Source organism: Pteropus medius, unplaced genomic scaffold (genome assembly GCF_902729225.1).
Source record: "Pteropus medius unplaced genomic scaffold, Ma_sr-lr_union100, whole genome shotgun sequence".
NCBI lineage: Eukaryota > Metazoa > Chordata > Mammalia > Chiroptera > Pteropodidae > Pteropus > Pteropus medius.
Genome location: NW_024344561.1, coordinates 1123526 through 1150666, shown reverse-complemented (window position 1 = coordinate 1150666; position 27141 = coordinate 1123526). Strand labels below are relative to the sequence as shown.

General features: G+C 50.3%; 1 protein-coding gene across 1 annotated transcript; it reads left to right on the top strand.

The window, feature by feature from the left end:
- Positions 1–633: 633 nt before the first annotated feature.
- On the top strand, positions 634–26546 carry LOC120610894 (complement C3-like). The gene is given in 42 exon segments (XM_039873259.1): positions 634–792; positions 934–1141; positions 1611–1785; positions 1953–2023; positions 2101–2189; positions 2269–2351; positions 2564–2651; positions 3509–3611; positions 3711–3831; positions 4098–4213; positions 4855–4995; positions 5076–5285; positions 5492–5701; positions 5998–6159; positions 6433–6562; positions 7459–7536; positions 8844–9041; positions 9220–9331; positions 9644–9732; positions 9828–9967; positions 10375–10581; positions 11213–11264; positions 11438–11524; positions 11696–11899; positions 13085–13124; positions 13126–13158; positions 13408–13576; positions 16457–16552; positions 16713–16866; positions 17742–17914; positions 18111–18269; positions 19854–19913; positions 20844–20934; positions 22229–22274; positions 23271–23358; positions 23662–23748; positions 23848–23953; positions 24385–24474; positions 24810–24896; positions 24983–25072; positions 25181–25316; positions 25729–26546. Coding segments are annotated over 42 exon segments (4983 nt in total). The 5' UTR covers positions 634–721; the 3' UTR covers positions 25862–26546.
- The last annotated feature ends 595 nt before the right edge of the window (positions 26547–27141 follow it).

Here is a 27141-nt window from a genome sequence, read left to right as displayed (position 1 = left end):
TGGTTTAATATGTATAATTTGCCTTCTGGAAAAGGAAGCCAGAGAGCTTGGCATGATTTAGGGACTGTGGACAATGGTCACAGTTTACCAAGCATAATTGTCTCCTGCAAGGAAGAAGAAAACCATACAGTGTGTGCTGGGTGCAGAAAGACCCAGGAGCAAGAGGATTTGACCCATGCGGTTCTTAGAAGGTGCCATTATGGTGGATCCTGGGGCCAGACGGCTAAATGCCATATGGCTTCTCAGGCCTGTGATTGAGAAATGAGCACATAATGCCTACACTACTCCCATTTGAGTGAGGCTCCCAGAAACATTCACTGATTTCGCAAGGGCGAAGGAGGGGACAATCCTGTTTCCTCCTGTGCCTTGCCGGAAATCTCTACCAAGCCCTGAGTCAAGTTCCTCTTTCTAAGTGGCCTAGTTTCTTTGCTAGGAGAGAGGAGGGCTTCAGCATAGAACCCCCTGGCTCATGAAAAGGACACCCCCTACCACCCTGGCTCCCAAGTGGGGAGCTGGAGCATTTCTCAATGCAACTGTCCCCAACCCTCCAATAGAGGTTTACCTAAGAAGGGAGGAGCAGCCCCTTTTGCTCCCATTGGAACTCTCCATGTCTGTTTAATATTAACTCAGCCAGGACAGGTCAAAGCAAACAGACCAGAGCTGGGGTTTACAAGAAGACAGGCATCTGTGGCCAGCGGTCCCACATCACTCTCTCACTGACATGGATGTACCCTGGCCCCTGGGATGGATTCTGCTGCTCTTGAGAATCTCCCTCGCCCATGCTGAGCCATTGTGAGTCTGGGAAACCGAAGGGACTTGGCTGGCTGCCTGCACATCTGTTGTCTTCATAACTCCCTGCATAGGACTCCATGTGTTTCTGCGGATGCCTCCCCCAGTAGAGACCCCCATGCCTCTGTGTTGGTCTACTGGCAGGTACATCCTGGTGGCCCCCCGAGTCCTGCGGGTCGGCACCCCTGAGAACATCCATGTGCAGGCTCACTCGGACTCCAGGCAGCCCCTCACTGGGACGCTCGAAGTGAACCTCACCGTATGGGACTTTCCCATGAAGAGGACAATGTTGGCTAGAAGCCAGCTCCTTCTCTCAACAGAAAACCATTTTATGAAGCAGGCATCCGTGATGGTAGGTGACAGGCCATGATGGGTGGCCACAAAGGGAGGCTCTGGGCCAGCAGCAAAGGTGGATAGGGGCAGACTGTAGAGGGACTTCCCACAAGAGACACTGGGGAGGAGGCAGGGCTTGGCTATACCTACTGCTCCTCTCACGTCCTGCTCATTTGGAAACCCAAATTCCCCTAAATCTGGGCTCTAAGAAGGGCTATGATTAGCCCATATGATGCCTCAATGTGAATTAATAAAAGGTGTTCTCTGCTGGCAGCTCAGGAAACTGAGCTTGGACTGGATTGCATCCCCACACCCCTTAGCTGGATGTCCTAGTGCAAGAGAAAACTTCACAGCCGCACAGTGACCTTGCTTCCAAAGGCAGAGCCAGAGGCCCCCATTCAATTGCTTCTCCCAAAACCTGGTCCAGGGTTTCGTCACCAGAGATGGAAACCCCGGCAGGACCTGAGGACTATGGCATCTCTTCCTAGATCCCCGAGAGCCTGGTGTACCCCGCACAACCGGGGCAGCAATATGTCACCATCAAGGCAACCTGGGCACCCACCTCCGTCTCCTCGTTCATGGAGAAGGTGGTGCTGGTGGCTCCCCATGCTGGCTACATCTTCATCCAGACAGACAAGACCATCTACACCCCTGAGCACTTGGGTATATCCTCTGGGCTCCTGGCCTGGGGCAGGCTCTGACTCTCACCCCCAGCCCCCCAATGCCTGACATGTTCCACCTTCCAATGTCTCCCTCTTGCCCAAGACCCTAATGACTACACCCCTTCTCCAAATTCTATCCAATGCTCAGAGTCTTTCCTCCTCCTCCAGTTCAATACAGGATATTCACTGTGAACCACAAGATGGATCCTGTGACCAGGACATTCACTCTGGACATCAAGGTGGCCTCTCCTGATGGGAGGGTGGATCATGTACTGAAGACATGAGGGCATGAACCACCCACCCTCTGTCCTCACAGAACCCAGAAGGCATCACTGTGATCAGCCAGGATCTGCTGGCCGAAGGAGGTTTCTTCATGAGCTCCTTCTATCTCCCAGAGCTCATCAGGTGCCCTGCTGGGAGCCCTGGGGGCGGAGGGAGGGAGGGTCTCCTCAGTCTCCATTTCTCCTAACTTTCTGTGCCTCAGTTTTGGGACCTGGAGCATCGAAGCCAGTTACCAAAGTGCAGCCAAGCAGAAGTTCAAGGCAGCCTTTGATGTAAAGGAGTATGGTGAGCAGGGTGTGACAGGGAGGGCGAGGCGGGACACACCAGAAACAGGGCTGGAAATGGAAAGGAAATCTCACGGGTCCGAGCAGGACTGCATTTTCCAGCCCTTGGGGGTTTCCAGGGTCGCAGGGGAAGGAGTGGGACAGGGAGGACATGGCGGGGGGTGGGGGGGATGGCAAAATGCTGAGGGTATCCACCGCTTTTACTCCACCCAGTGCTCCCATCTTTTGAAGTCCGCCTAATCCCAAATAAGACCTTCTTCTACCTCAGCGACGAAGCCGTGGGTGTGAACATCAAGGCCTCGTGAGTCCCCTTACCCCAACCTGGTCAGAGAACCAAGGACGCCAACAAACTGAAGCAGGCCACTTCCGTAGCACTTAGGGCATAGTAGAGGCACTCTTTGCCACTTACCAGATGTTCTTGGCCACCTACATTGTCCCATGAGGCTGCACAGACCACGTGTGCCATTTGTAAGGGTGTATAGACCATGTCTGCCATCCGTGAGGTGGTGCAGACCATCCCTTCAGCTTTTGGGGATTGTACAGGCCACCTTGTTTACCTAATGGAGTTGTACCACATCTCATATTTTGGACCACCACTGAGGATCCACAAGGTTGCACAGACACCTTTGGTATCTTGTTAGGTTATCCAAACAAGATTGCAGTTGCAGTTCTATGAAATTGCAAATGCCACATTGGCTGCCTTGTGAGATTTATAGACCATCTCCACAGCTCTACGAGTTTGTACAGGCCCAGTTATCCACCTAAGGTTGTAAGGACCATATCTTTCACTTCCTAACATTATACAGACCATTCCTGCAGCTTTACAGGTGAATAAGCTGCACGGGACACCTTTGGCACCCCATGGGTTGTGCAGACTTCTATGTGGTTCCATAAGGCTGTATAAACTACCTCTACCATCTCATGAGGTTGCTTAGACCATATCTACAACCTCACAAGGCTTTATGCAACATATTTGTCATTTCCCAGGGTTTTGTGGGTCAGCAATGAAACAATCTGAGTTGTCAGGGGTCACCTCTTCCCCCTCCCAAAGTTTCGCAGCCATTGTTGCAGCCCTGTGAGGTCATATAGGCCATCTCTGCAGCTACATGAGGTTGTGTGGGTGCTTCAGAGCCAGTGTAATGGCCCTTTATTCCCCAGGTATATATTCAACAAGCCTGTGGATGGACATGCCCTGGCCATCTTCGGAGTGAAACTGGATTCCCGCCGGATCCCCATTCAAAGCTCCCTGCAGAGGGTGGAGGTGACCAAGCCCAGACCACTCCCCAGCTTCCCCTCCCTCAACCCTCCTCCACTTCCCAAGAAACCATCTCTCCTCTCCTCTCTCCTGTCCCAAGAGCAGATATCAAAAGGCCAGGGTCACGTCTCCCTCCAAAAGGACACACTGATGGCCGCATTCCAAGGCCCAGAAGAAGACTTCATTGGGGCCTCAATCTTTGTCAACGTCACCGTGTTCTCCTCAGGTGCCACCCTCAAGTCCCTGGCTGAGGTCAAGACACTGTGTCCTTCCCCAGCCCAGACATTTTGCCCATGTGACCGTGGGCCACCTCCTGCCTGAGTTTTCTCATCAGAGAAATGGAAAAATGCCAGAAGGGCTAGCAGGGGCTGAAATTATATTATTGTCTTTCTCTGTCTTCACCAAGATGGGCCTCCCATACCAGCAGCCCACCACTCCCCCAGGAAACTGAACCTCCTCCACAAACATCATGGTCCCCATGTCTCTCTACAGGGGGTGAGATGGTCCAGGCCGAAATCTCAGGGGTGAAGATCGTCCGGAGCCCATACAACATCAAGTTCATCAAGACACCCCAGTATTTCAAGCCGGGGATGCCCTTCCATTTTAGGGTCAGGGTTCACTCCACCCAGAGACTCAGGGCCCCCACCCCCAAACAGCGGCCCCCCTCACACAGGAAATAAAAACCCACACTGAACTCATCCTGCCCCTCTGACCAATCCCAAGGTTCCCTCAAGTCTTAACCCAGGTCTCTCCAAAGTACAGTGGTGACTCCAGAATTTCTCTATGGGGGTTTAGGAGTCACAGTCGGGCTGGAATGTGGTGCTTAGGGGTTTATCTTGAGGGTATATTTGCACAGCAAGCTTACTGTTTTCTCATACATTCATTTGGGTGACTTCGAGACATCTGATGGGCATAAAGAAAACAAGAGCCATCTTTTAGTTACAGTCCTATTCTGAGTTATCCTCAAGCTCTCCATGTCTCCTCCTACCTTCTCCGCCCCTAATTCCACCCTACCCTCATCCCATGGGCACACCAGCACCCAGGGCCACCACATATGGTTGTACACTGCAAAACTCTAGGGAGTGCCATTCGTAAAGACACTAATATAAATGGTATCCCTGGTGTTGTTCAGTGCACAACTTGCACAACTGTACCAGGCAGTCCTATCCAGATGGCATTCCCAGTTCTCACCTCCCACACCAGGCCATCCCCATGCCTGTCCTTCATCTCACCACACATTTCACCCCAGGTCTTCGTCTCAAATCCTGATGGGTCACCAGCCTACAAAGTCCTCATCCGCTGCCAAACCCACAAAGCCTATACCTCGGTCGATGGGGTGGCCACTCTGACCATAAACACAGATGCAGATCTGGAGCAGCTCCCTATACTGGTACCAACCTGACAGGGCAGGGATGGTGGGGTCGTATGAGCTGGAAGGGTTGGGAGTTACTTACCCATCGCTCTCCCCAGGTGGAAACTGATGAAGCTCTCCGACCAGAGGAGCAGGCATCAGCCAGGATGACAGCTTGGCCTTACTCAACTCAGAATGGGTCAGGGAACTTCCTGCACATCGATGTGAAGACATTAGGCACAGAAATTAACAGAAACGTCCAGCTGAGCCTCAACACAAGGCATCAGAACCCTGAAGCCAAGGAGCAAATCACTTACTTCACCATCCTGGTGAGGGACTAGGACCAAAACTTGAGTTAAGGAATTGTTTCCCTGGCACGATCTTGGTTAGCTGGGTTGGAGGGACTATGAACAATGGCATAAACGTGGGAACCATCTGGGGTGGGATCAGGTCAAGGGGCTGAAGCAAAGGGACTGTGGACCTCCTTTGTAGGCTGGCCCTACCCTTCTCATCCTTGGCCTCCCTTGTCTCCAAGGTCCTGAGTAAGGGTCAGATCGTGTCTGCCAAACATCAGTTAAAAAGTCATGGGAGTGTCTACACGTCAGCCATTATTGATGTGACTTCAGAGATGCTGCCTTCCTTCCGCATCCTGGCCTTTTATTTACTGCCCCGGGGAACAGGCCAAGACCCTGAACTGGTGGCTGATTCTATATGGATCGATGTGAATGACAGATGCATGGGAACGGTGAGCCAAACTCCTTGAAATTGTACATCACCATCATAAAGTTTGGGAGAGGGCCTGTCCACGTCCAAGGGCCCCCCATACAGGGGCAGGTGAGTATAAGAGGAAGAGATGTGTCCTTAAAAGCTCAACCTAGGGGCTATAGAAGATGCAAGTAAATGTGTGGAGTTGGGATTGGCCTGGTGACATTCATTCCCTAATGCTCCATCAGAACCATAAGAAACTAAAAGTGGACTTGGGGAAGCCCCTTGGTAATGTATGAGCCCCTTTTTCTGACATCTCTCTTTTTTCATGCTCAGCTGAAAGTTGGCTTAAAGAATAAAGACCTCTTTGATTCTTTGGAGCCCAACAACCAGGTGGAAATACAGGTGACAGGTGATGCAGAGGCCACAGTGGGGCTGGTGGCAGTGGACAAGGCTGTCTATGTCTTGAACAGCAAACACAAGCTCACACAGAAGAAGGTGAGATCATGTGGATTTTGGGTCAAAAAGTTGCCTGAACATTGTAGCTGGAGCTTCACCTTCAGCTGTAAAATGGGCAACATTGATGGTTACAAGGATTCAAGGAGTTAGTGCACAGCAAAGAGATTGTAAGGTGGTAAGGGCTCAATAAATGGGAAATGGTGTGAGAATTATTGATGGTGAGCCAGCAATTACTGTGCACTATTACACCTTCCCTGGAGGGGTCATATAAGCTCCAAATCCAGGTTGACCACCAGGTCTCTTGACCCCCAGATCTGGGATGTGGTGGAGGAGCATGACATTGGCTGCACAGCAGGCAGTGGAAAAGACAGACTTGCTGTGTTCAAGGACGCTGGACTAGACCTGAAAATGAGTACAGGGATGGGCACCCTGGCAAGCTCAGGTACAGAAAGGGGGTGGGAGGTGGGCAGGAGGAAATAAGGGATAAAGGCAATGGTCTAGTGGTTAAGAACATGGGGTTTGGCATCAAAAAAAAAGAATTAAAATCCAGGACTCTGACACTTACCATGGGCCAGTCACATTTCCTTTCTGAGTCTCAGTTTCCCTGTCCATAAAATGGGGATAAGAGCACAAGTAACTCACTGTGTGTTGATTAAGATATAGTTTTGTCCATGTGTATCAAAGATACAGATTAACATTAGCTTAAAAAAGAGAGTTTATTTCTCAGTCAATACCAGTCCAGAGGTCATTCTGGGACTCAGGATCTTTCTGGCTTATTGTTCTGCCATATTTCAAGATGGCACCTCAAGAGAACCTCAATCCAGGCAGCAGGATGAAAGGAAGGGAGAAGACCCCACCTAGGTGCAAGGGAAGCTGGGAAATGTACTCTTCATTCTGAGTGATACGTAAAGACAGAGGTTTAGTTGCCACAAATGTGGGGAGGAGAAAGGATATTAGGGCCAATCAGGAGTGTGTTCTTTCAATGACAAATAGTGATATTAATAACAGTTTCTATTTACTGCAAGCTAGACCCTGTGCTAAGCACTTCTATATACATGATCTCATTGATACAACTATGACTATACTCATTTTACATAAATGAGGAAAATGACACCCAGAGGTTAAGTGACTCGCTGAAGACCTCATAGCTTTTAAGTGGTGAATTCTGAATATGAGGAGGCCATGGAATTTTTCAGTCTTGTTGAGCATTTTGCTCTTTGAGCAAAAATGATGTGATGTATATAAAGCACTGGGCATACAGTAAGCACCCAATAGATATCATCAAGGATGTTTTCAATGATCTTAACAATTGTCCTCACTGTTCCCTCTGACCCCCAGACTGGCGCTGCCCCCAGAGCCCACCTCCCAGCCGCCGCCGCCGCTCCCTAAAGAGACTGGAGACCAAGAGGAACGCAGGTCAGTGTTAAAGCTGGATGTGCCCCTCTCGGCCCTCTAACCTACTGTGTTCGTCAGGGCTTAGGACAGAAAACTGAAACCATTAAAGGTACTGCAAGCAGAAAGGGAGGAATTTAATTGTAGGAGTTCGGTGCTTCCAAAATCATTTGACAGGCTACAGGAGTGGAAGGCTACTTGGTGGGACTCAAGATCGCCCCACTGCAGTTCTTGCAATGTGTGAAATCTCAGGAAACATCTCTCATGAGGTTCGTGAGTAGATAGTGGACTGTGGAATTTTTCCCCTTAGAAAAACACACATAGACAGAGGCTCACCCACAAGCTACTACTGCTTCAGGGAAAATGGTCTCTGCTTCTCTTCCACCTTTTAAATCTCACTGGCAGAATCTCATTTCATCCAACTCTAGCAGGAAGAGAGTCTGGGAAATGTAGTTTTTAGATGTCAAGCCTCTGTGATATAGGAGAAAACTTAGACAGAAGGAGAAATGGGTGCCAAGTGCCAGTGGATAATAGCTAGCTCTAATCCTGGATCTCAAGGAAGATGGGAATGTGGTGTTGTCAGCATGCATTGTATGAATATCAGATTTTTCAGTCTCTTTGAGCAATGTTAATGACTTGATGGACTCTAAATAAAGGGAAAATAAGTGCAATCTAATACAAATTGAGGTAAAACCCGAACTCTCATTACGGTATCAAAAATCATGTAACACTCTGGGGAACATTTACAATATATACTTATGGTAATGATTAGTTATGTTATTTAACTATGCATATTCTAATTGTGTTATATGGTGGACAATAAGATTTTTAAATTGCTATAATTTTTATTTAAGTACATCCATTCAGTTTGCTAATTTAGAAGCATTCAAGTTGACATCGTGCCTTGAAGCAAGTTCTACATTTTCATTTCTTAAAAATACATAATAAAATTGGGAGTCAAAATGGCATATTTTATAAATAAACGTGGCATTACCAAACTCTACTGAAGAGAAGAAGGAGAGTGAGGAGGAGGCGGGGGAGTGAGGGGAGGGGAACAATAGTAGCACGGATTCTAGTCCCAGCTCTGCCACTTGTGAGCTGTGTGACCCTGGCCAATAAATTGACCTCTCTATTGCTCAGCTTCTTCGTCAGAACTCACCATATGGGTTCAATATGAGGTTTCAGGAGGAAGACACAGGCAAAGTGCTAGGACCAGCATCTGCCAGAGCTATAACTAAATAGGGCCCAAGAATACCTGGCACTGTTGGATGGCGTCCAGCTTCCTCAGGTCCTGCTCAGTCTTTACTTGTCCCTCTAACCTTGGCCCACAGTGAACAAGTTCAAGACAGAGCAGGAGCGAAAGTGCTGTGAGGCTGGGCTCCGGGAGAGCCCAATAGGGCTGTCGTGTGACGAGAGGACCCGGCACGTCCGCCATGGACCAACCTGTGTAGCTGCTTTCCTGAGCTGCTGCCATCTGTCTGAAGCCCTGACTCGGGAGGCCCGGGAGGAGCAGCTGATTCTGGGAACAAGTGAGGGGGCCACAGCAGGAGGCACAGGGTTGGGGGGTTGGGGTGCGAAGGGAGCTATGCGACAGGTCAAGGGATGGTATGGTCCATGGGAAGTGTGGGAGGACCTCTCTGAGGAGTCTGCTGGGCCAGCCAAGGAAGAGATGCGAAGAAGACCCCACGCCACGCCTGCTCTCTGCAGTGGATGAAGACGACGACTTTGAAGACATCTTCCTGGAGGATCTGCCTATCCGGACCTTGTTCCCTGAAAGTTGGCTCTGGAGGAAATTTACTCTCCCAAAAAGTGACTCAGGGTAGGAGCCTCCCCCGCCCCTTTGCCAGCATCTGGTCCCTAACCCTTCCACACATTAGTGGGCGTCCATCATGGCCAAAGCCCCCAGTGGTGACACTGAGCTCTCAGCATAGTCCCATGATAGGAACCTCCCTGGATGGGAATACAGATCCCAGTGGTTCCCCCAAAATAATGACCCTCTAGAGACAATGCCCCTCATAGGATGACCGACTGACCCCTGCATAGTGATCATAACCTCTGGACAGAGGTGACAGAGGCTCTGTCCACACAGCACCAACTCAATGATGCCCCCACCCCCCCTTGCCACTTCCAGGAGCATCTCCCACTACAACATTCTTGCGAACGTGCCAGATTCCATGACCACGTGGCAGTTTGTGGCTGTCAGCCTCAAGGCTGGACAAGGTGACCCCACAAGCCCAATGCCAAGAGGATGGGAAAACATCTAGCCCCAGGACAGTGGCCCTCTGCTTAACTCCAGCATGATCTCCTGGTTCTAGGTCTCTGCGTCTCGGATCCCTTTGAGCTGGTGGTTAGGAAATTGTTCTTTGTGGATATTAAGCTGCCCTTCTCCGTGCTCAGGAACGAGCAAGTGCAGATCCAAGCCGTGCTGTACAATTTCGGGAACCGCCAGGTCAAGGTGAAGCCTCCAGCCTTCCCCTTCCCAACAAAACATCTATCAGTATGTTTTAGAAAGTGGTTGGAGTGTGACATTATTTGAAAGGGCCAGTAAAGTGCTGACTCCTTTGGAAAAATTCTGAGATGTTTTCTATTTTAAACCTCACAATAACCCCAGCATATGGGTACCATTATTCTTCTTCAGAGATGAGACAGCTGAGGCACAGAGAGGTTAAATGGCTTTCCTGAAATCACACAGCACATAAGTGGAAGACGGGGTTTGAACCCAGGCAAGGTCTTTGCTATCAACCGCTGTGCTGTGCTGTCACCTACTCAGGATTCTCAGGGTGGGGGCAGGAGGGGACTGTGTCTCTAGGGTCCTGGGCCACTCCATCAATCAAGACCCCCCAATTGCCCACCCTACCCCAGGTCCGCGTGGAGTTCCCTCATAAGGATCCGCTGTGCAGCGCATCAAAGCCAGGAGCCCCCTCCCGCCAGATGGTGGTCGTGCCCCCCAACTCCTCCAAGATGGTGCCCTTTGTGCTTCTCCCACTTGAGACAGGCAAAGTGGATGTGGAGGTCAAGGTTGTGGGCTATGGAGTCCAGGATCACGTAAAGAAGACACTCTCAGTCCAGGTAATGGACTCCCCAAGCTTTATGAGTATGGGAGGGTCAGGTGGGCCCAGGATCAACAAACATTCCTCCCAGGTGGGAGTGGGGCGAGAGAATAGAATTGTAAGTTCAGTCACAGAGCTCCCACTTTGCAACTTTGGAGTCAGGCTTGGGTTCAAATCTTGTCTGGGCTGTGTGACCTTGGGGAACGCACTTAACTTCTCCGAGCCTCCATTTCCTCAGTTGCAGACTGGGAATCATCATCATCTCCACAAATAATCAGAGAGCTGTGAAAATTGCACACAACTCATGCATGACCCATCAATAATTCTACATTTTTCTTAACAAACACATGTTTAGCTCTTACAATGCAGCACCTTAAGAATATTAACTCACTGAGCCCTCAGAACAACCTTAGGAGGTAAGATTGTTCTCCCTTTCACAGATGAGAAAACTGAGGCACAGAAAGGTGAAGCAATTTGCCCAAGGTCACACAGCTAGGAAGCAGACAAACTGGTATTTAAACCCACATATTAGGGCTCCAGAGTCTGTGCTCTTACTAGCTAAGCGATGCTCCCTCTTACTGCCATTGTGAGTGTCATTATTATTGTCATTTTGTTTTGTTTTTAACTTGCTTTCTCATTGCATCCCACAGGAAGCGGGGCAGCTAGAACAAATATCCTATAGCATCCTCTTGAACCCCCAAGGTTTGTGGGCTCTGCAGGAGGCATGTGGGATCCTGGGGACATGCCAGGGCAGAGGGAGGGGCTAAAATGAGGGGGTCTGGCCAGGTGGGCGGTCTGAGTTCCTCTTGGGCTCTGTACCCGCTAACTTCCCCAGCCCCTGAACCTGATTGTCACAGAAGGTTGTGCCTGTTCAGGTCAGACCCAGGTGGAGCTGTTGCAAAGATGGGACTTTTTGAACAAGATACCCAATACAGAGGCAGAAGTGTTTGTCAGCGTCCAAGGTGCTTAGGGCACAGCTCGCTCCTGGGGGAATGGGGACGGGGAGAGGAGAGCTAGCTCCTCCAGGGCCTGCCTGGGCACAGAGGCAGGAGGGGCTGGGAGTGCCCATGTGGGGCGATTGGGAGGCCATGGTGGCTTAGGCCATTCCGAAGGTGACCTTGCCCACCTGACAGGTGACATCCTTGGTGAGACAATCCTGGGCAGCCTGACACCCAGAGAAAAGCACGAGCTGCTGAGAATCCCGACTGGCTGCCCCGAGCAGACGCTGAGCAGCCTGACACCCGTGATCATCCTGACCCGCTATTTGGACACCACGGGCCAGTGGGGCAAGGTTGGGGTGGAGCACAGGGACCAGGTGATGAAGAACATTGTCAGCGGTGAGTGTGGGTCCCCTCCTGGGACCTCGATGAGTGTGTCTGGGACTCTCTGGGATGGTGACTGGGGTACTCTCAGGGTTGGGGGAGGTCCCCAGGGACCCTCCCAGACAGTAACACCCAAGCTGATACAAACTCCCCAGATGACCCCTCAAGAGTGACCCCAAAGAGTCATCTCAAAGTGATCCCTAGATTACTCCTGAACTCTGACTCCTCTTCCACATGACGACTTGATAGCAGGTTCCCCCAGATGACCCTAACAGTGATCCTCTGGTTACTCCTTCACCCAGACGCCCCAGACGCCCCTCCCAAGCCACAATCTGACAACGGACACCCTGGTTTACTCCAAAGAAGCAACCCCCAGGTTATATTATCTTGAGACACTGTCCCAGTTTACACCCAATCACTGCCAAGTCCTGGGTTACCCCCAGGAAAATCCCAGGCAGAAAACTCCAGGTTAATCTCAGCTGATGGCCTCCCTCCCAATTACAGGCTGACACCTCCCCAGGTTACATTCAACCCTCCAGGTAATAACCAGAGATGAAAGCCTCCGGTTACACCCAGACAGAAACCCTCAAGTTAACTTGAACACTGACCCACCTCTTCCCAGTTACTTTCAGATACCAACTCTCCACCCAGGTGCTCTCAACAGACACCCTAGGTGACACCCAGACACTGTCAGCCCCAATGTTACACCCAAACAATAAACACCCAGACAACCTTCAGATAACACCCAAATAAAATGCTCAGAATATGCCTGAGAGCTGTCCCCCCAGGCCACACCCAGGAGTAACCTCCTCGAGGCTACACAGGAACACTGACACCCCACTTTGCAGCCAAAAAGGTCCCCCAAGAAAATCCCTAGGTAGTGGCCCTTCAACGTTCCCCCTTTCCTGGGTTTCACCTTCCATGAGACCAGATGGGGTGGTTTCCCAGGTTCCTCCTGGATGCAACTGCACACTGGCTCCCACGGTCATGCCTGGCCATGACCTTCATTTACACCTGTGCCCTGCATCTCCCTCTTTGTACACCTGGACATGTCCCCACCTCCAGATTGCTCCTAGATGGCATGCACCCCAAGTCACACCCGCATCCTGCCCCCCAGATTATGCCTGATAACTGACCCCCCTTCCCAACCACACCCCAATAGCAAGTCTCCCTGCAAGACCTCCTCCCCCTGTCCCCCAGGATACACCCAGATGCTGACCCACCGGAGCGCAGACGGCACCCCACGTCCACAAGGGAAACCCCGGAAGCACCTGGTGAGGACAAGGACACTGGCCTGGAGGAAGTTCCAGGGGCCAGCCTGGGGTTTGATGACCCCGGGAGCATCCATGCTGCAGGGCCTTGGGGCTGGCAGCCTGTGGGCCAGTGGCATTCCACAAAAATGAGGGGTCATTCTGGAGCAGTGTGGCCCATGGTGTAGACGTCTGCAGAGTGTAGACACCCCTATCGTAGAACCCTTTTGGCTGCCACTCCCAGTAATCATCGCCCCGTTGCCCTCCAAACAGGCTTACGAGCTACGTGTTCCGAGTTTTCTCTATGGCCTACCTCACCATGACCATCAGTGTGATCGACCTGTACTCTCTCTGTGCTGTTGCCAAGTGGATCATCACCCAGAGGCAGGCGGAGGACGGGCACTTCTTGGAGGAGGGCCCCGTGATCATGGCGTCAATGCAGGTGCCCATGGCCCCCCTGTTTAGGACATTCAAACAAAAGCCAGGGTTCTGTGCCATGATAGGGGAACGGACTCCTGCCCTGTTCTCAGGTAGAATGAAAAAAAGAAAGAGCTGAAGCCCAGTGCCCAGCATCACCTCCCCCTGCTCTGGACCACCCTACAGTCCATTACAATATGGGAGAAGCGGGGTACATCTGGGACCCCATATCTCCCTCACCCTCACCTCAAGCAGCTGTCCATCCTGGCCTTCCTCCCACTGGGCCTGAGTTCTCCCCACCCCTCAGCCAAAATACCCATTCCTACCCAGTGTTCCTCCATACCAGCCTCTGAAAACAGCTATCCAAAAGCCTGGGCGGTTTCTCCTGCTCGAACACCTTCTGTGGCTCACAGTTATCTACAACAATATCTCTCTACTATATCCCTCTCTTCTGTACCTCCTCCCAAGCCTTAGCCCTCACTACTCTCTGCTCACAGGTTCCTCCAACTCACCTCTATGTCTCTGCTTATGCTGGCCTCTCTGCATGGAGTAACCACACTCCATCCCTTTTATTTTTCTTTACCCACCCAAGTTATCTTTTCTCTTTAGATTTAGCTCGGACACCACTTCCTCTAGGAAGTCTCCCCTGAATACCAGCCCATTGCCTGTTTCCATCATTGCATCTATCACATTATTCATTCATTCATTCATTCATTCAACAATTCATCAAACATTTATTCAACAATCGTTGTGTATCAGGCCTTGTGCTAGGCAGAGGGGAGACACAAGACATTTACAGCCCCTACCTTGTAGAACTCACAAGCTGGGGGGAGAGCAGAAGTTCAACAAATAATTATAGTTAGTGATTTTTAAATCACAATTGGCTGTGTTCCATGAGAGAGAAATACCAGGAAAGATTATTTAATAGGGGTCATGCCTGGACCTGGAGATGTTAGGGGAAGTCTGCAAAAGGAAATGACAATAAAGTAGCAACGTAAAGAAGGAATAGGAGTTTGTGGTGGGAAGAATGGAAAGAAAGCTCCAGGTAAAGTGAACAGCGTGTGCAAAGGGCCTGAAGCTCTGGCATGTTTGTGGAGAGAGAAAAGAGACCAGTGTCACCAGAACCCAAAGATGAGGGAGAGAGTGGTCTGTCTTAAGGTGTGAGAGGAAGGAAAGATGTCAGATCCTGAAGACTGCAGGGCTTTGGAGGCCTCAATAGGATCTGAAATTGTCTATTCAGTGTTCACTTTTTCTACACTGCTTCCAGGGAGAGAAGCAGGCCTAGTTCATTGTAGTTGGCAAATGTTTGCTGAATAAAACTCTGGATGAATGAATAAACCCAACAAAGACAGATTGCACCCTCAAAGGAAAGGAAGCTAAAGGATTCAGAAGGATAGTGTGAGCAAGAGTCTGACATGGTACAGGAAGGTCACAAACACAGGCTTCCCGAGCTCAAGCTCACAGATCTGAGTTTTATGCCACCAATAAACATTTAATAGGCACCTACAATGTGCCAGGCACTCCTTTAAGTGCTGGGGACCCGGACTAAGAAAAAGATGAAAATCCTTGTCCTCCTGGGATGGGCATTTTAGTGAGGGGCAGACAGGCAATAAGCATAATGTAGACATAAATGACATGGAGTTTTAGAGGTGACATGGGACAAGGTGTAGGAAAAGAGAAATCAAGGTGATAGGGTTTAATTTTGGAAAGCTTCATGAGGAGATATTTATACAAAAAACTGAGGGGGCGAGGGAGCAAATCATGTGACTAACTAGGGAAATAGTCTTCCAGGCACAGGGAACAGCACGTGCAAAGGCCCTGAGACTGGACTGTGACAGTACATTTGAGGAACAGTAAGGAGGTCAATGTGGCTGGAACCGAGTGAGCAGGGGGAGGAGGTGAAGACAAGGAGGTGTTGGAAGAGATTGTGCGGGGCCTTGTGGGCTGCAGGAAGAACTTGAGCCTTTCCTCTGAGTGAGGAAAGTTCTGAGCAGAGGAAGGACACGACCTGATTCAAGAGTTCATAGGCTTCATTGGCCACTGCGAGAAAAAGAGACTGTGGAGGGTGCATGAGTTTCCTAGGGCTGCTTCAACGAAGTACCACAAACCAGGTGGCATAAAACAACAGAAATGTATTTATTCTCTCACAGTTCTGGAGGCTAGAAGTCCAAAATCAAGGTGTCAGCAGAGCCATGCACCTTCTGAAGTCTCTAGGGAAGAACCCTTCCTGGCCTCTTCTAGCTTGGTAGCTCCTGGAAATCCTCAGCATTACTTGGCTTGTAGCTGCATCACTCCAATCTCTGTCTCCATCTTCACATGCCCTTCTTCCTTCTGGGTGTCTGCATGGCCTTCTTACAAGAACACTAGTCTTTAGGGATAGGATCCACCCTAATTCGGTATGACCTCTTCTTAACTAATTATATCTGCAAAGATGCTGTTTCAAAATAAGAGCACATTCTTCTAGAGTTTTGGGTAGACATGAATTTTGGGGGGACACCATTCAACTCACCACAGGGTTTGAGAGCAGAAGCTAGGAATCTAAAGAGGAGTTTGAACCCTAAGTCATTAATTTACTGGCAATGGGGAGACTTCGCCTCTGTGACCCTCAGTTGCCTCAGTTTCCTTAGCTCCAGTAAAATGGAGCTGCAGCAGGAATGCTGAGATAGCCTAGAGATCTCAGCACAGCACCCACCCTCCAGGGCTGTTAGCTCTTGTTAGTAAATCAGACCCCACATCATGAGGCAAATCTCATGATGGTGCCTCCTCTCTCTCTCTCTTCATCCTGCTTCAATGTCATTCAGCTCAGAGCTGAGCACTTGGGAGCTTTTCAAGGTCAGGAAGAAGAGGTTGGGGAAGTTGTCTCCAAAATGTTAAGGAGATCATTGATCTGGCTCTACATCCACAGGGTGGCTATCAAGGCTCCGAGGCAGACGAATCCCTCACAGCTCTTGTTCTGATCTCTCTGAACGAGGGGAAGGAGTTATGCAGCCAGGAGATACCGGTAAAACCCAAAGAGGAGGGCAGGATCTGCGGGGTGCATTATCCCTGCACCCAGGGATCTCCCCCACCCCTGTGTCCCTCTCAGTGTAGCCCTCTCTTCTAACCCCCAGACCCCTTTGCTCTGATCATTTCCCTCTAACCGCCTCTCTCTGACTCTCCAGAGTTTGATTGACAGCATGGAGAATGCCCGTGGCTTCCTGGAGAGACGCCTCTCTGACATTCAGACAACATTTGCCGTAGCCATAGTCTCCTATGCTCTGGCCCTCACCAAGAGCCCTCGGGCCAATGACCGCCTGGACAGCTTTGCCAGCCACAGTGGGTGTGGGGCCACTACTTAAGCAACTCTGTGTTAACCACAGTCATGGGGGCGAGGGGAGGGAGGTTGCACGATCTCAAATCCAGTAATACATGACTCATCACTCAGCATTTACTGAGCACTTACGGTGTGCCAATCCTGAGCTCAGACCCTGAGAACAAGACTGATATGGTCAGACCCTGAGAACAAGACTGATAAGGTGAACAAGACTGATATGGTCCCTGCCCTCAAAGCTTCCACCGTCCCTGGGGGAGGCAGGCAGAAGACAAACAAATCAATAGAGAATTACAAATTGAGATAAGTGCTGAGATGAAACATATAAAGTCAGTGAGAGAGATGACAAGGGGAGAGGAGTATGGATCAAAGGGCCAGGATAGCCTCTGTGAAAAGGGGACCCCTCAGCTGAAATGAAAGATGAGAAGGCCCACCTCTGTGAAAGGCCAAAGACATTCCAAGCCAAGAGAGTGGTGTGTGCAAATGCCTTGAAGTGGGAAAGTGCTCGGTGTGGTCAAGGATGGGAATAAGGTCATTAAACGTGGGTAACTGAGAGGCATCTGCCTCTCATGGCCCACCCTGTCTCATCTCCAAGAGGCCTCATCCCATCCTCTCCATTCCCCAAGTAAAGAGAAGTGGAGTCAGGAGAACTAGCTTTCAGTGAGACTAGAGGGACCTGAAGGAGCTTCTTTGAGACTTAGCTTTCCCATTCGAAATAGTCTGTCTCTTAGAGTGGTTCTGAAAATACAATATCCATCTGCACGCTCAAAGAGTTTCACATAAGTGCTCAATAAAATAGCAGATGAGAAAAATTGGGTCAGATGACACAAGGAGAGGGCAGGTTTAGGTCTGAGTGACAAGGTGGGCATGCATCTTCTAGACAAAAACCACTGGCCAGTAAACACCAAAGACAAGCACTCGCTGTACACCATTGAGGCCACGGCCTACGCGCTGATGCAGAAGCTGGAGCTGGGTCGATATAATGAGACACACGCCATCGCCAAGTGGCTACTGCAGAAGCGAGAGCTGGGAGGAGGCTTCAAGTCCACCCAGGTGACCAGGGCCTTGGAAAATGGAGCCTGTTTGCGGGCGCGGGGTGGGGCGGGGGGAGGTGGAGAGGGGAGCTAGCCGAGGTGCTGCTACGGACGGCCCACCGGAAGAATCTGTCCGTGGTGCTGACACACCGCCCCGGTGGGGTCCTGGGGCGCTGTCTGTGGTGCTGATCCGAGGTCCCCATCCCAACACCCAGACCACGGCGGTGGCCATCGAGGCCCTCACCCGCTTCCGCGAAGCTGTCCCCTTAGAGGGTGTCCAGGATCTACACGTCCAGGTCAGCGCCCCGAAGAGAGAGTTGAACGTAGAGTGGTTCATCAATCCGAAAAACGCTTACCATCAGCGGTCAGCAAAGGTAAGGCACTGAGGAGCAGACGGAAAATCTACAAAGAGGTGACATTGGGGATGAGGCCAAGAGTCCTGCTAATCTCCTTCTCCAAGATTATCTCACACTAGTGGCTATACTTTCAATGTATTGATTCATTAGTTTCACAAACATTTCCTGAGCACCTACTGTGTGCCAATCATTCTCCTGGGTATTGGGGACACATTATGAAAGGTCTGTGTCTCCTGCCCTCATGGAGCTTACAATCTAGAAAGAAAGTAAAACAATACATGGGGATGTAAAGTAAAACATAGAAAATCTAGTCAATAACATAATAACTATGTATAGTGCCAGGTGAGTACTAGACTAGTCAGAGGGGTCGTTTTGTAAATTATATAAATGTCTAACAACTCTGCTGTACATGTGAAACTAATATGAAATAATATTGAATGTCAACTGTAATTGAAACTTTTTAAAAGGGGACAACATGAAGGAATATAAGAGGTTCAAATTTTCAGGTATAAAACAAGTCATGGGGATGTAATGTACAGCATAAGGAATATAGTCAATAATGTAGCGATAGCATTGAACGGTGTAAGGTGGTTGCTGGACTTATCATAGTAATCACCTTTTTAGGTATTTAAATGTCGAATAACTATGAGGTACGCCTGAAACTAATGTAATATTGTATGTTAGATTTATTTTAATAAAATTTTTTTAAATTTTTTAAAAGAAAGTAAGACAACAAATACATTCTATATTAGGCTTTTTGAACACGGGGGAAAGAAATAAGTGAATAAAGAGGAAAATAACCTGGGTGTGGAGAGTAAGGTAATCTCCATGACCTTACTCCACAGGGGAGGTAATATTTACCTCCAATCACTCGATGCATCTTTATTGAGCACTTACTGTGTGCCAGGCACTGTTCTAGGTGCTGAGACTATGGCCATGAACAAGAGAGAAAAAAATCCCCTGTCCTTGTAGAATTTTATATTTTGGCGAGAAGACAGACAGTAAAGAGATGTGAATGAGTAGAACATGTAGTGTGTTAAATGGTGGCAGGTGCTATGGAAAAAAAAATTAAGCAGGAAGGAGGGTGGGAACATCAAAGAGTTGCAATTTTAGATAGGATGGACAGAGAAAGTCTCACCAAGAATATGACATTTGAGCAAAGATGTTAATGAAAGAAAAGAGCAAGGCTTGTGGGTATCTAGGCAGAGGAAGCAGCAGGTACAAATGCCCTGAGGCAGGAGTGTTCCAAGTATAGCAATGAGGGTTAAGCAAGGGTGATGTGATTGAATGTGAATTTGTAAAATTTGGCTCTGGCTCATGAAGGAACAATACAAGAGGGGAATGAGGGTAGATATAGAGATGCCCAGGAGAAGGGTCTTGTGGGGGCTCCAAGCACAGGGAACTTTGGAAACACTGCAGAGTGGACAGATTGGAGAGATGTCTAGCCTGAGTCAGCAGCTGTAGTTGATTTGTGATAGAGCAGACACTGCACATATTCTATCAAGAAGAAAAAGTAAAACCATATTGCCTCCCCACCCACTTGCACTTGAGCATGTTTTGGTGCTTCCTCCGCCTTCAAATTCTCCTTTCCCTTACCTTTAGTTTTCTGCTCAAGACGACCTAGAGATCAAAGCCAGCGGCAGTGGAAGAGGCACCATCTCGGTAGGTTGGGTGTCCCATCCTTAAGATCCTTAGCTGGAGCCCAGGGTCCCCGTAGAGGCAAGTCTAGACTCCAAGACAAGATTGAAATCAGCAAAACATTTAGTTTCCATTTAGGGCACTACTATATGCTATGAATCAAACTAAAGACACTTAAAAAAAAAAAAAACCCTGGGAAATTGGTAAAAATATGGACCCCATGCAACAGATGGAAAAATAGAGATGCAGAAAGGTTTTCACTTGATGAGTCAAGAGACAGAAAAGGTAGAAGCCAGAGGTTATTGGATCCTTCTGCCCCTCCCATGCCCAGTCCCTGAAGGGTGTCTCCTTCCTTGTCTCCCCAAAGGAATATTCTCCCTCCAGGGTGCCTTCCAATCCCCAGAGGCTAATTCCAATCTTCCCCCAATATCTGAACCAGCGGCTCCATTACATCTTCCGGCTCCATTACATCTTCCAGCCCCATGCCCTGTGGCTCAGGAGAACAGCCCTCTTCTTCACCGAATGTAAAGCATCCTGTTCTCATGGTTCCAGCAATGGAGTCATGGTTGAATTCCCGCCATTGTTTTGTGACCTTGGACATATCACAGTCCTCCCTGAGCCTCGGTTAAATTTAAATTCATCGAAACTAAATAAAATTTAAAATTCAGTTCCTCAGTGGCACTAGCCACATTTCTAATGCTCAATAGCCACATGTGGCTAGTGGCTACTGCATGGTCAGAGCAGATCGAGACCATTGCTATCATTGTAGAAGGTTTATTACATAGAGCTAGTCTAGATTTTATAGGGTTTTCTGGCTACTGCACTCAAGGATTGAGGGGAGCAAACTTTGCTGTGAATTCCCCACAGAGGCAGAAACTTGGACAGGCAAGGACTGGACCAAGGAGTAAAGGGAATGGGTACGGATAGGCTCTGACACCTTCCCTGCCTTGGCAGATCCTGACCATATACCACAGGCCCACAGAGTCCTGGGAGGGCATCTGCAACATGTATCACCTGAATGCTACTCTCCACAGTGCCCCGGAAGGTGAGCTTGAACCCAGAAATGCCCAATCCTTTTTTATTCTTTTGTTTTAGCTATGGTTCAATAAGCACATTTATTGCTTTAGTCAGCCATTCAACAAATATTTATTGAGCATGTACTATGTGTCATGCCCTGTTTCCTGGCCCTGAGAACATAGACATAAACAAGAAAAATATCCCCTCTTCTACTAGAGCTCACATTCTAGTAGAGAGAGACAAGTCATAAGCAATAATACAATAATAATATATTACACTTTACTGTTATTTATTTATTTATAACACAAATGAATCTACATTATAAAAAATAAATATATAGCATAATAGCAGATGATGATAAGTACCATACAAAATAAAGTAGGAAAAAAATAATACAGACTTGGAGGAGTTCTCTGAGGAGGTGGCATTTAGGCTGAAATATGAAAAAAAATGAGAAAGTGAGCTATGAAGGATCTGAGGGAAAAGCATTCCAGGCAGGTAGAACAGCAGGTACAAAGGCCCTGAGGCAAGAATGAGCTCACCTGGAACAGCAAGGAGATCAGTTTGGCCACAGAGAAACAAGGGTAGAGTTATAGGATAAAGAGTTGAGAGAAGATGGAAGCAGACGGTGCAGCGACTTGAGGGCCATAGTGAGGACCTCAGTTTTGCTCGGAGTGAAACGGGAGCCACAGAGAGTTCTGAGCAAGGGAGGCATGTGACCTAGCACGGATTCGCACAGGCTTTCTCTGATGGGCGTAAGGGAAACAGACTGTAGAGGGCAAGGGCAGGAGCAGGGAGACCAAGGAGGAGGCAACTGCACTGGTCCAACAGGAGATGATGGGGGCTGGACCAGAATGAAGGCTAGACATGGTGAGAAATAGAATTCTAGAGTTCGCGGTCTGGGGGACCAAGAAGGAGGAGAGAGGATAACGCCATTAGGAGCTCCCTGTGAGGGGAGGGGAAACAAGCCTCACCAGTCCCAGGACCTTTAGGAACTAAAAGTTACCAAGGCTTTGGTTCTGGCCCCATTTCTTAATGTATGATGGTGATGATGATGATGATGATGATGATAGTAACTGACAGGTATAAAGCACTGGTCAGGTGCTATGTTAAGTGCTTACCTTGTATTAACTCACTTAATCATTACAACAACCCTGCTGGGTTGAGAATATTATGATCCCTATTTACATATTAGGCAACCAAAGCACAGAGAGATTAAGCAACTTGCCCAAAGTCACACAGCACAGTCAAGATTTGAACCCAGGAAACTAGCTCCAGAGGCTATATTACCAAGCCTCTAAACTCCTGCCTTCTCTCTGCAGACAATAAAAAGGGGGAAGAGACCTTCCAACTCCGGATGGAAACAAGGTCAGGATACCAGGATTTGGGGCTGGGCAGAAGGAAGGCCTCACTTCCTGATATCTAAACTCCTTAGCAGCTCTGCCTGTGCACTGAGTGAAGGGTCGGAACCAGCTAAGCCTTCCTCTCTATGCCTGGCCCCTCATCCTACCTCCCATTCTACCCTCTCCTGTCTGTCCCCCATTCTGCTGGCTACCCTGCCCTCTCATGCTTATCTACCATTCTGACCCCATCCTGCTATGTCCCATGATGACGGGCCCTACCATGACGAACAGGTACCCAGACTGGCTTCAAGCCCTGTGGCTCTCCCCAATCCTCGTAATCTCCAGACACCGCAGCCCCCAACCCAGTCCTGTTCTGTCTCTCAATGCCATCTCCCAGATTGGCTCCAGATAAAAACATGTATTAAGTGCCTGCTGGGTGTCAGGCTGTTCTAGGAGCTGGTGGCACAGCTGTGAGCAAGGCAGCCCCTTCCTACTGATGGAGTTCATAGCTGATCAGGGAAGACAGAAAATAACCAAATAATCACCCAGAATCAATGTAAAGTGACAACTGTAATTAAATGTGGCAAGAGAGAGGTCCGTGAGGCTACAGGAGGGCAAATTAGAGAATGACGTGGTGTGTGGACCGGAAATGGCTTACCAGAGGGAGTGATGCATCGGCTGAGATTAAAGGATGTTTTGGGGTAAAAAGGGAGGAGTATTCCAGGCTGAGAGAAGAGCATGTGCAAAGGTCCCGTGGCAGGAAAGAGACTGATACTTAAGAGCACTCAAATGGAGGCTGATGTGGGAAGAGGTCAAGTGGAAGGGTGAGAGATAAGGCATTTGGGAAATGCCAGGAGGTGACCTATCAGATTCCTATCTGTTAAAGCTGTATTCTGTTGGGGGCAGAGGAGTGATGGGAGACCCAGGAGGAGGCTACCGCACTCCTCCAGGCAAAAAGTGATTGCAGCGGGAGCGTGGGGGGAGAGGCATGGGAGAGAGACTGGAGCTGTGAGATTCCCAGATTCCAGGGTGACCGAGACGCCACAATGACCATCATGGAGATTTCCCTGCTCACTGGCTTCTACCCTAACCAGGATGACCTCAAACAGGTAAAGTAGGACCCACCCGCCCGCTGCTGAACAAGGTGAGGTGCCCTGGCAACATTCCATACTCCCAGTTCGGGCACAAGCATCTACCCTTTGTCAGTGCCCAATGGTCAGTAGCCATGGTCACTTCTGGTCATCTCCCTGCTGGACCTTAGCCAAATCCTTGCCCTGATTGTACCTCAGTTTCCCCAACACTGGACAAGGGCTGGGAGTTCTGAGAGTTACTTCACACTGGTTGGATCTCCTAGAGTTGTGGGCCTTGGGGGGGGGTCTCTGCTGACCCGCAGCCCTCACCCTGTGCCGCAGCTCACAAGCGAGGTGGAGATGTACGCTTTTCAATACGAGACCAAGACGAGTTCCAGTGACAGCACTGTGGTCCTCTACCTGGAGAAGGTCAGGAAGGCCGAGTGTCCACTAGAAGCCTGTGAGTTGCCCAGTGGGCAGAGAACCCAGTGGCCCTGATCAACTCAGACAGGACTCTCTCTCTCTCAGCTCTCCCACAAGGAAGACACGGTGCTGGGCTTCCGGGTCCACAAGATGCTGCAGGCGGAGTTCCTGCAGGCCGCCCAGGTCACGATATATGACTACTATGAGCCTTGTGAGCAGGGGCCCTTGAGGGTGGAAGGGTATCACGCGAGGGGAAGAGACCTGCCAAGGACAGGGCCAGGAGGGCGAGGCAGGGAAGGAGAAATAGGGCGTGGCTGAGAGGGGGCTGGGAGTGGGGGAGCAAGAGGGTGCTGGAAAAAACCTAAAGGGGTGTGGTAACAGGGGGCGTGGACTTCCTGGGTAGGCAAAGTGGTGGGGATGGGCCTGGAAAAGGTTGGGCGGAGCTGAGAAAGGGTGTGGGCAAGAAGGGGCGTGGTCTTCGAAGGGGAGGGGCCTATTAAGGGTGGCTGGGCAGGGCCAGGTGGGCAGGACCTGTGGGGCGAGGCCTGTGTGGGCCTAAAGTGCTGAGGACCGAGCCTGGGGGCACCCGGCCCCCAAGAACGCTGTCCCAAGCCAAATCCAGGCACACGCCTCCTCTCGCAGCCCGGAGGTGCAGCTCCTTCTACAACCTGCCCGCAGAGCGATCTGACCTGCGGAAGATCTGCCACAAAGACGTCTGCAGATGTGCGGAGGGTGAGGTCACCGGCACACGAGGGCTGGGGCTGCCAGGCTGGAGGTCCAGGAGCCATATGAGCCCTCCTGAGTGCCGTCTGGGCTGCGTGTAGGCAGAAAGAGAAACAGCGAGATAGGAGGATAGAGACAAAAAGAAACAGAGGAAAGGAGACCCAGAGACAGGGACTGACACACATACATCAGGCGCTGCCAAAAACCGCTTCTCCCAAGTTCATGCTGGCTTCCCTCTCTAGAGAGGGACTCCAGCCCCAGGGATCTGGGGCTGGGTGGGGGTCCGACAGGAGGAAGCCCCCTCCCCCAGTGCAGCCAGAGCAGCTGCCGCCCTCACCCTCCAGAATTGTGCCCCACCCCGAAGAAGGGCAGCAACCAGCTGAAGCAGGAGGAGCTCCAGGCCGTAGCCTGCGAGTCGGGCATGGACTTCGGTGAGTGTCGGTGTGGCGGGAGGCAGGAGGGAGGCTGCCGGCAGGCCAGGCGCCAATAGAGTGCCCTCTGGCCTCCCCTTTCCCAGTGTACAAGGCCAGGCTGGAGACCGTGGAAGCCTCTGCCTCCAGCCCCTACATCTACTACCACATGCAGCTCCAAGTCGTCATCAAGAGTGGTATGTCCCAGGTGGCAGAGGAGGCGCTGGGGGCCCTGCGCTGGGGGGCCCAACGTGGGAGAAGACCAGGCCTGTGTATGCTCATACTCTGGGCCTCCTCTCCTCCAGGCACCGACTCTGTCACGCCGCTCACCATGAAGAAATTCATCTCTCACGCCACCTGCCATAACTCCCTGGACCTGCAAGAGCAGGAGATGTACCTCATCATGGGCCAGATATCGGACCTGTGGAAAGTCAAATCTGAGTGCGTGGGAGCCTCCTGCTGTCCCTGGGGACTTGGGCCTGGGCCCCCTTCTGTACCCCAGCCCAGTCCTTAGTGTCAAAATCTCTACTGCATCTGTCAGCGAGATTCTTGGGTTTCAAGGCTGCTCTGTATGGAGATGCAGGCTACGGCTCTGCGCAACTTCAGGGATCATATTCACGTGGACATTGTAGATGTAGATCTGGTTCTCCAACATAGGGCAGTACAGAGTCCGAGGAAGGGGAGCCTTTTATAGTTCCCAGATGAATGGGACCCAAAATGGCTCTCTGGAGTGGACACTATAGGCTGAGGCTCTGTAGAGGCTGCCAAGCAGGACAGAGGGCCAGGGCGGGGGGTCCCCAGGCCTCTGGGGAGCAGGCTCTCCTCACCTTCCTCGCCATCTTTTCCCCCACAGTTACACCTATGTCTTGGGCAAGGAGACGTTCCTCATGCATTGGCCGGCGGATGGGGACATGGGAAAGAAGGAATTGCGAGGCCAGCTGGAGGGATTTTCAGAATACCTGAGCACCCATGGCTGCAAGTCCTGAGACCCTGAGACCTCTGTCACTCTTGGGGTTATTTCCAAGCAGTCCCCGGCCACTGGGCTTAACCCCAAACGAAGAGCATGGAACGTCACAGCCGGGCTGTGGATGTTTGTTCCTGGTCCAGCGTTCACCGGGCTCTGCTCAGCCTGCCCCCGCATTGCCTGCACTTGCCGCCTCCCTCTCTTCCTCCTCCATTCCAGTCACACTGGCCTCCTTTGTGTCCTTTTGACACCCAGGTTGACTCCCTCCTCAGGGCCTTTTCCCTCACTGTGCCCTCTACCAGGTATGCCCTTCCTCCAGGCATCGGCATGGCTTGAACCCTCTCCTTATTCGGAGGAGGTGTTTAAATGTCACCTCCTCAAAAATACTTGCTTTAATAACAAACCTAAAATAGGCTCTCTCCTGTCAGTCTCTCTCCCTTTACTCTGCTTTATTCCTTCAATAACACTTACACATATATTGCATACGCTATCTATTGGTTTGATTGGTTAATCAAACATTTTCCCTGCCCCATGATGTCAGCTCCTTAAGACCAATGCCATGTCTGTCTTGCTCACTGCGGTATTCCCAGTTCCTACAGCAGGGACTAGTATACAGTAGGTGCTCAAAAAATAATTGTGAATAAATAAATTGATGAATGAATTTGATACCCATCCTGCACCTGGCCCTGATGGAAGCTTTGACAGGGAAGGCAAGACAAAGGGCAGGGGAGAATGAATGAGTTTTATCAACGTGGGCTGGGGTAGGTGTGGGAGACCTGCCGAGCCAAGGCAGCAGCCCGTGTGGGTCCAGGGACACTCCCTCCCACTCAGGAACACCAGAGGGACTGCAAGGCATCCAGATGGCTTGAAATTGAGGTGTGAAGAAGGGACTGGAGGTGAGAGGGAGGAAGGAAAAGATGGAGCTGGGAAGGCTGCCAGGTGGACTGACTTCATAAAGGTGGGCTCTGAATACCAGGCTTGTTCATTATCAAAGGCAATGGGAAGCCATGGAAGGTGTTTGAGCAGGAGAGGAACTGACCAGCCACGAGGTGGAAGGCCTGGCTGGGTGATGAGCAGAAGCTGGGTTGATGCAGGAGACCAGAGGAGAAGGCTGGATACCCTGCGGGGCCACAGGATAGCATGGCAGAAGTTGCCTGAGTTCAAATTCTGCCTCCACCTCTTCCTGGCTGTATGACTTTAGCCTGGCTACTCACCTCTCTGTACTTTGGTTTCCTCATCTCTAACACAACTTCCCTCAGAGAGTTGTGAGTGCCCAGCACATAGTGAGGGTCCAATAATTAT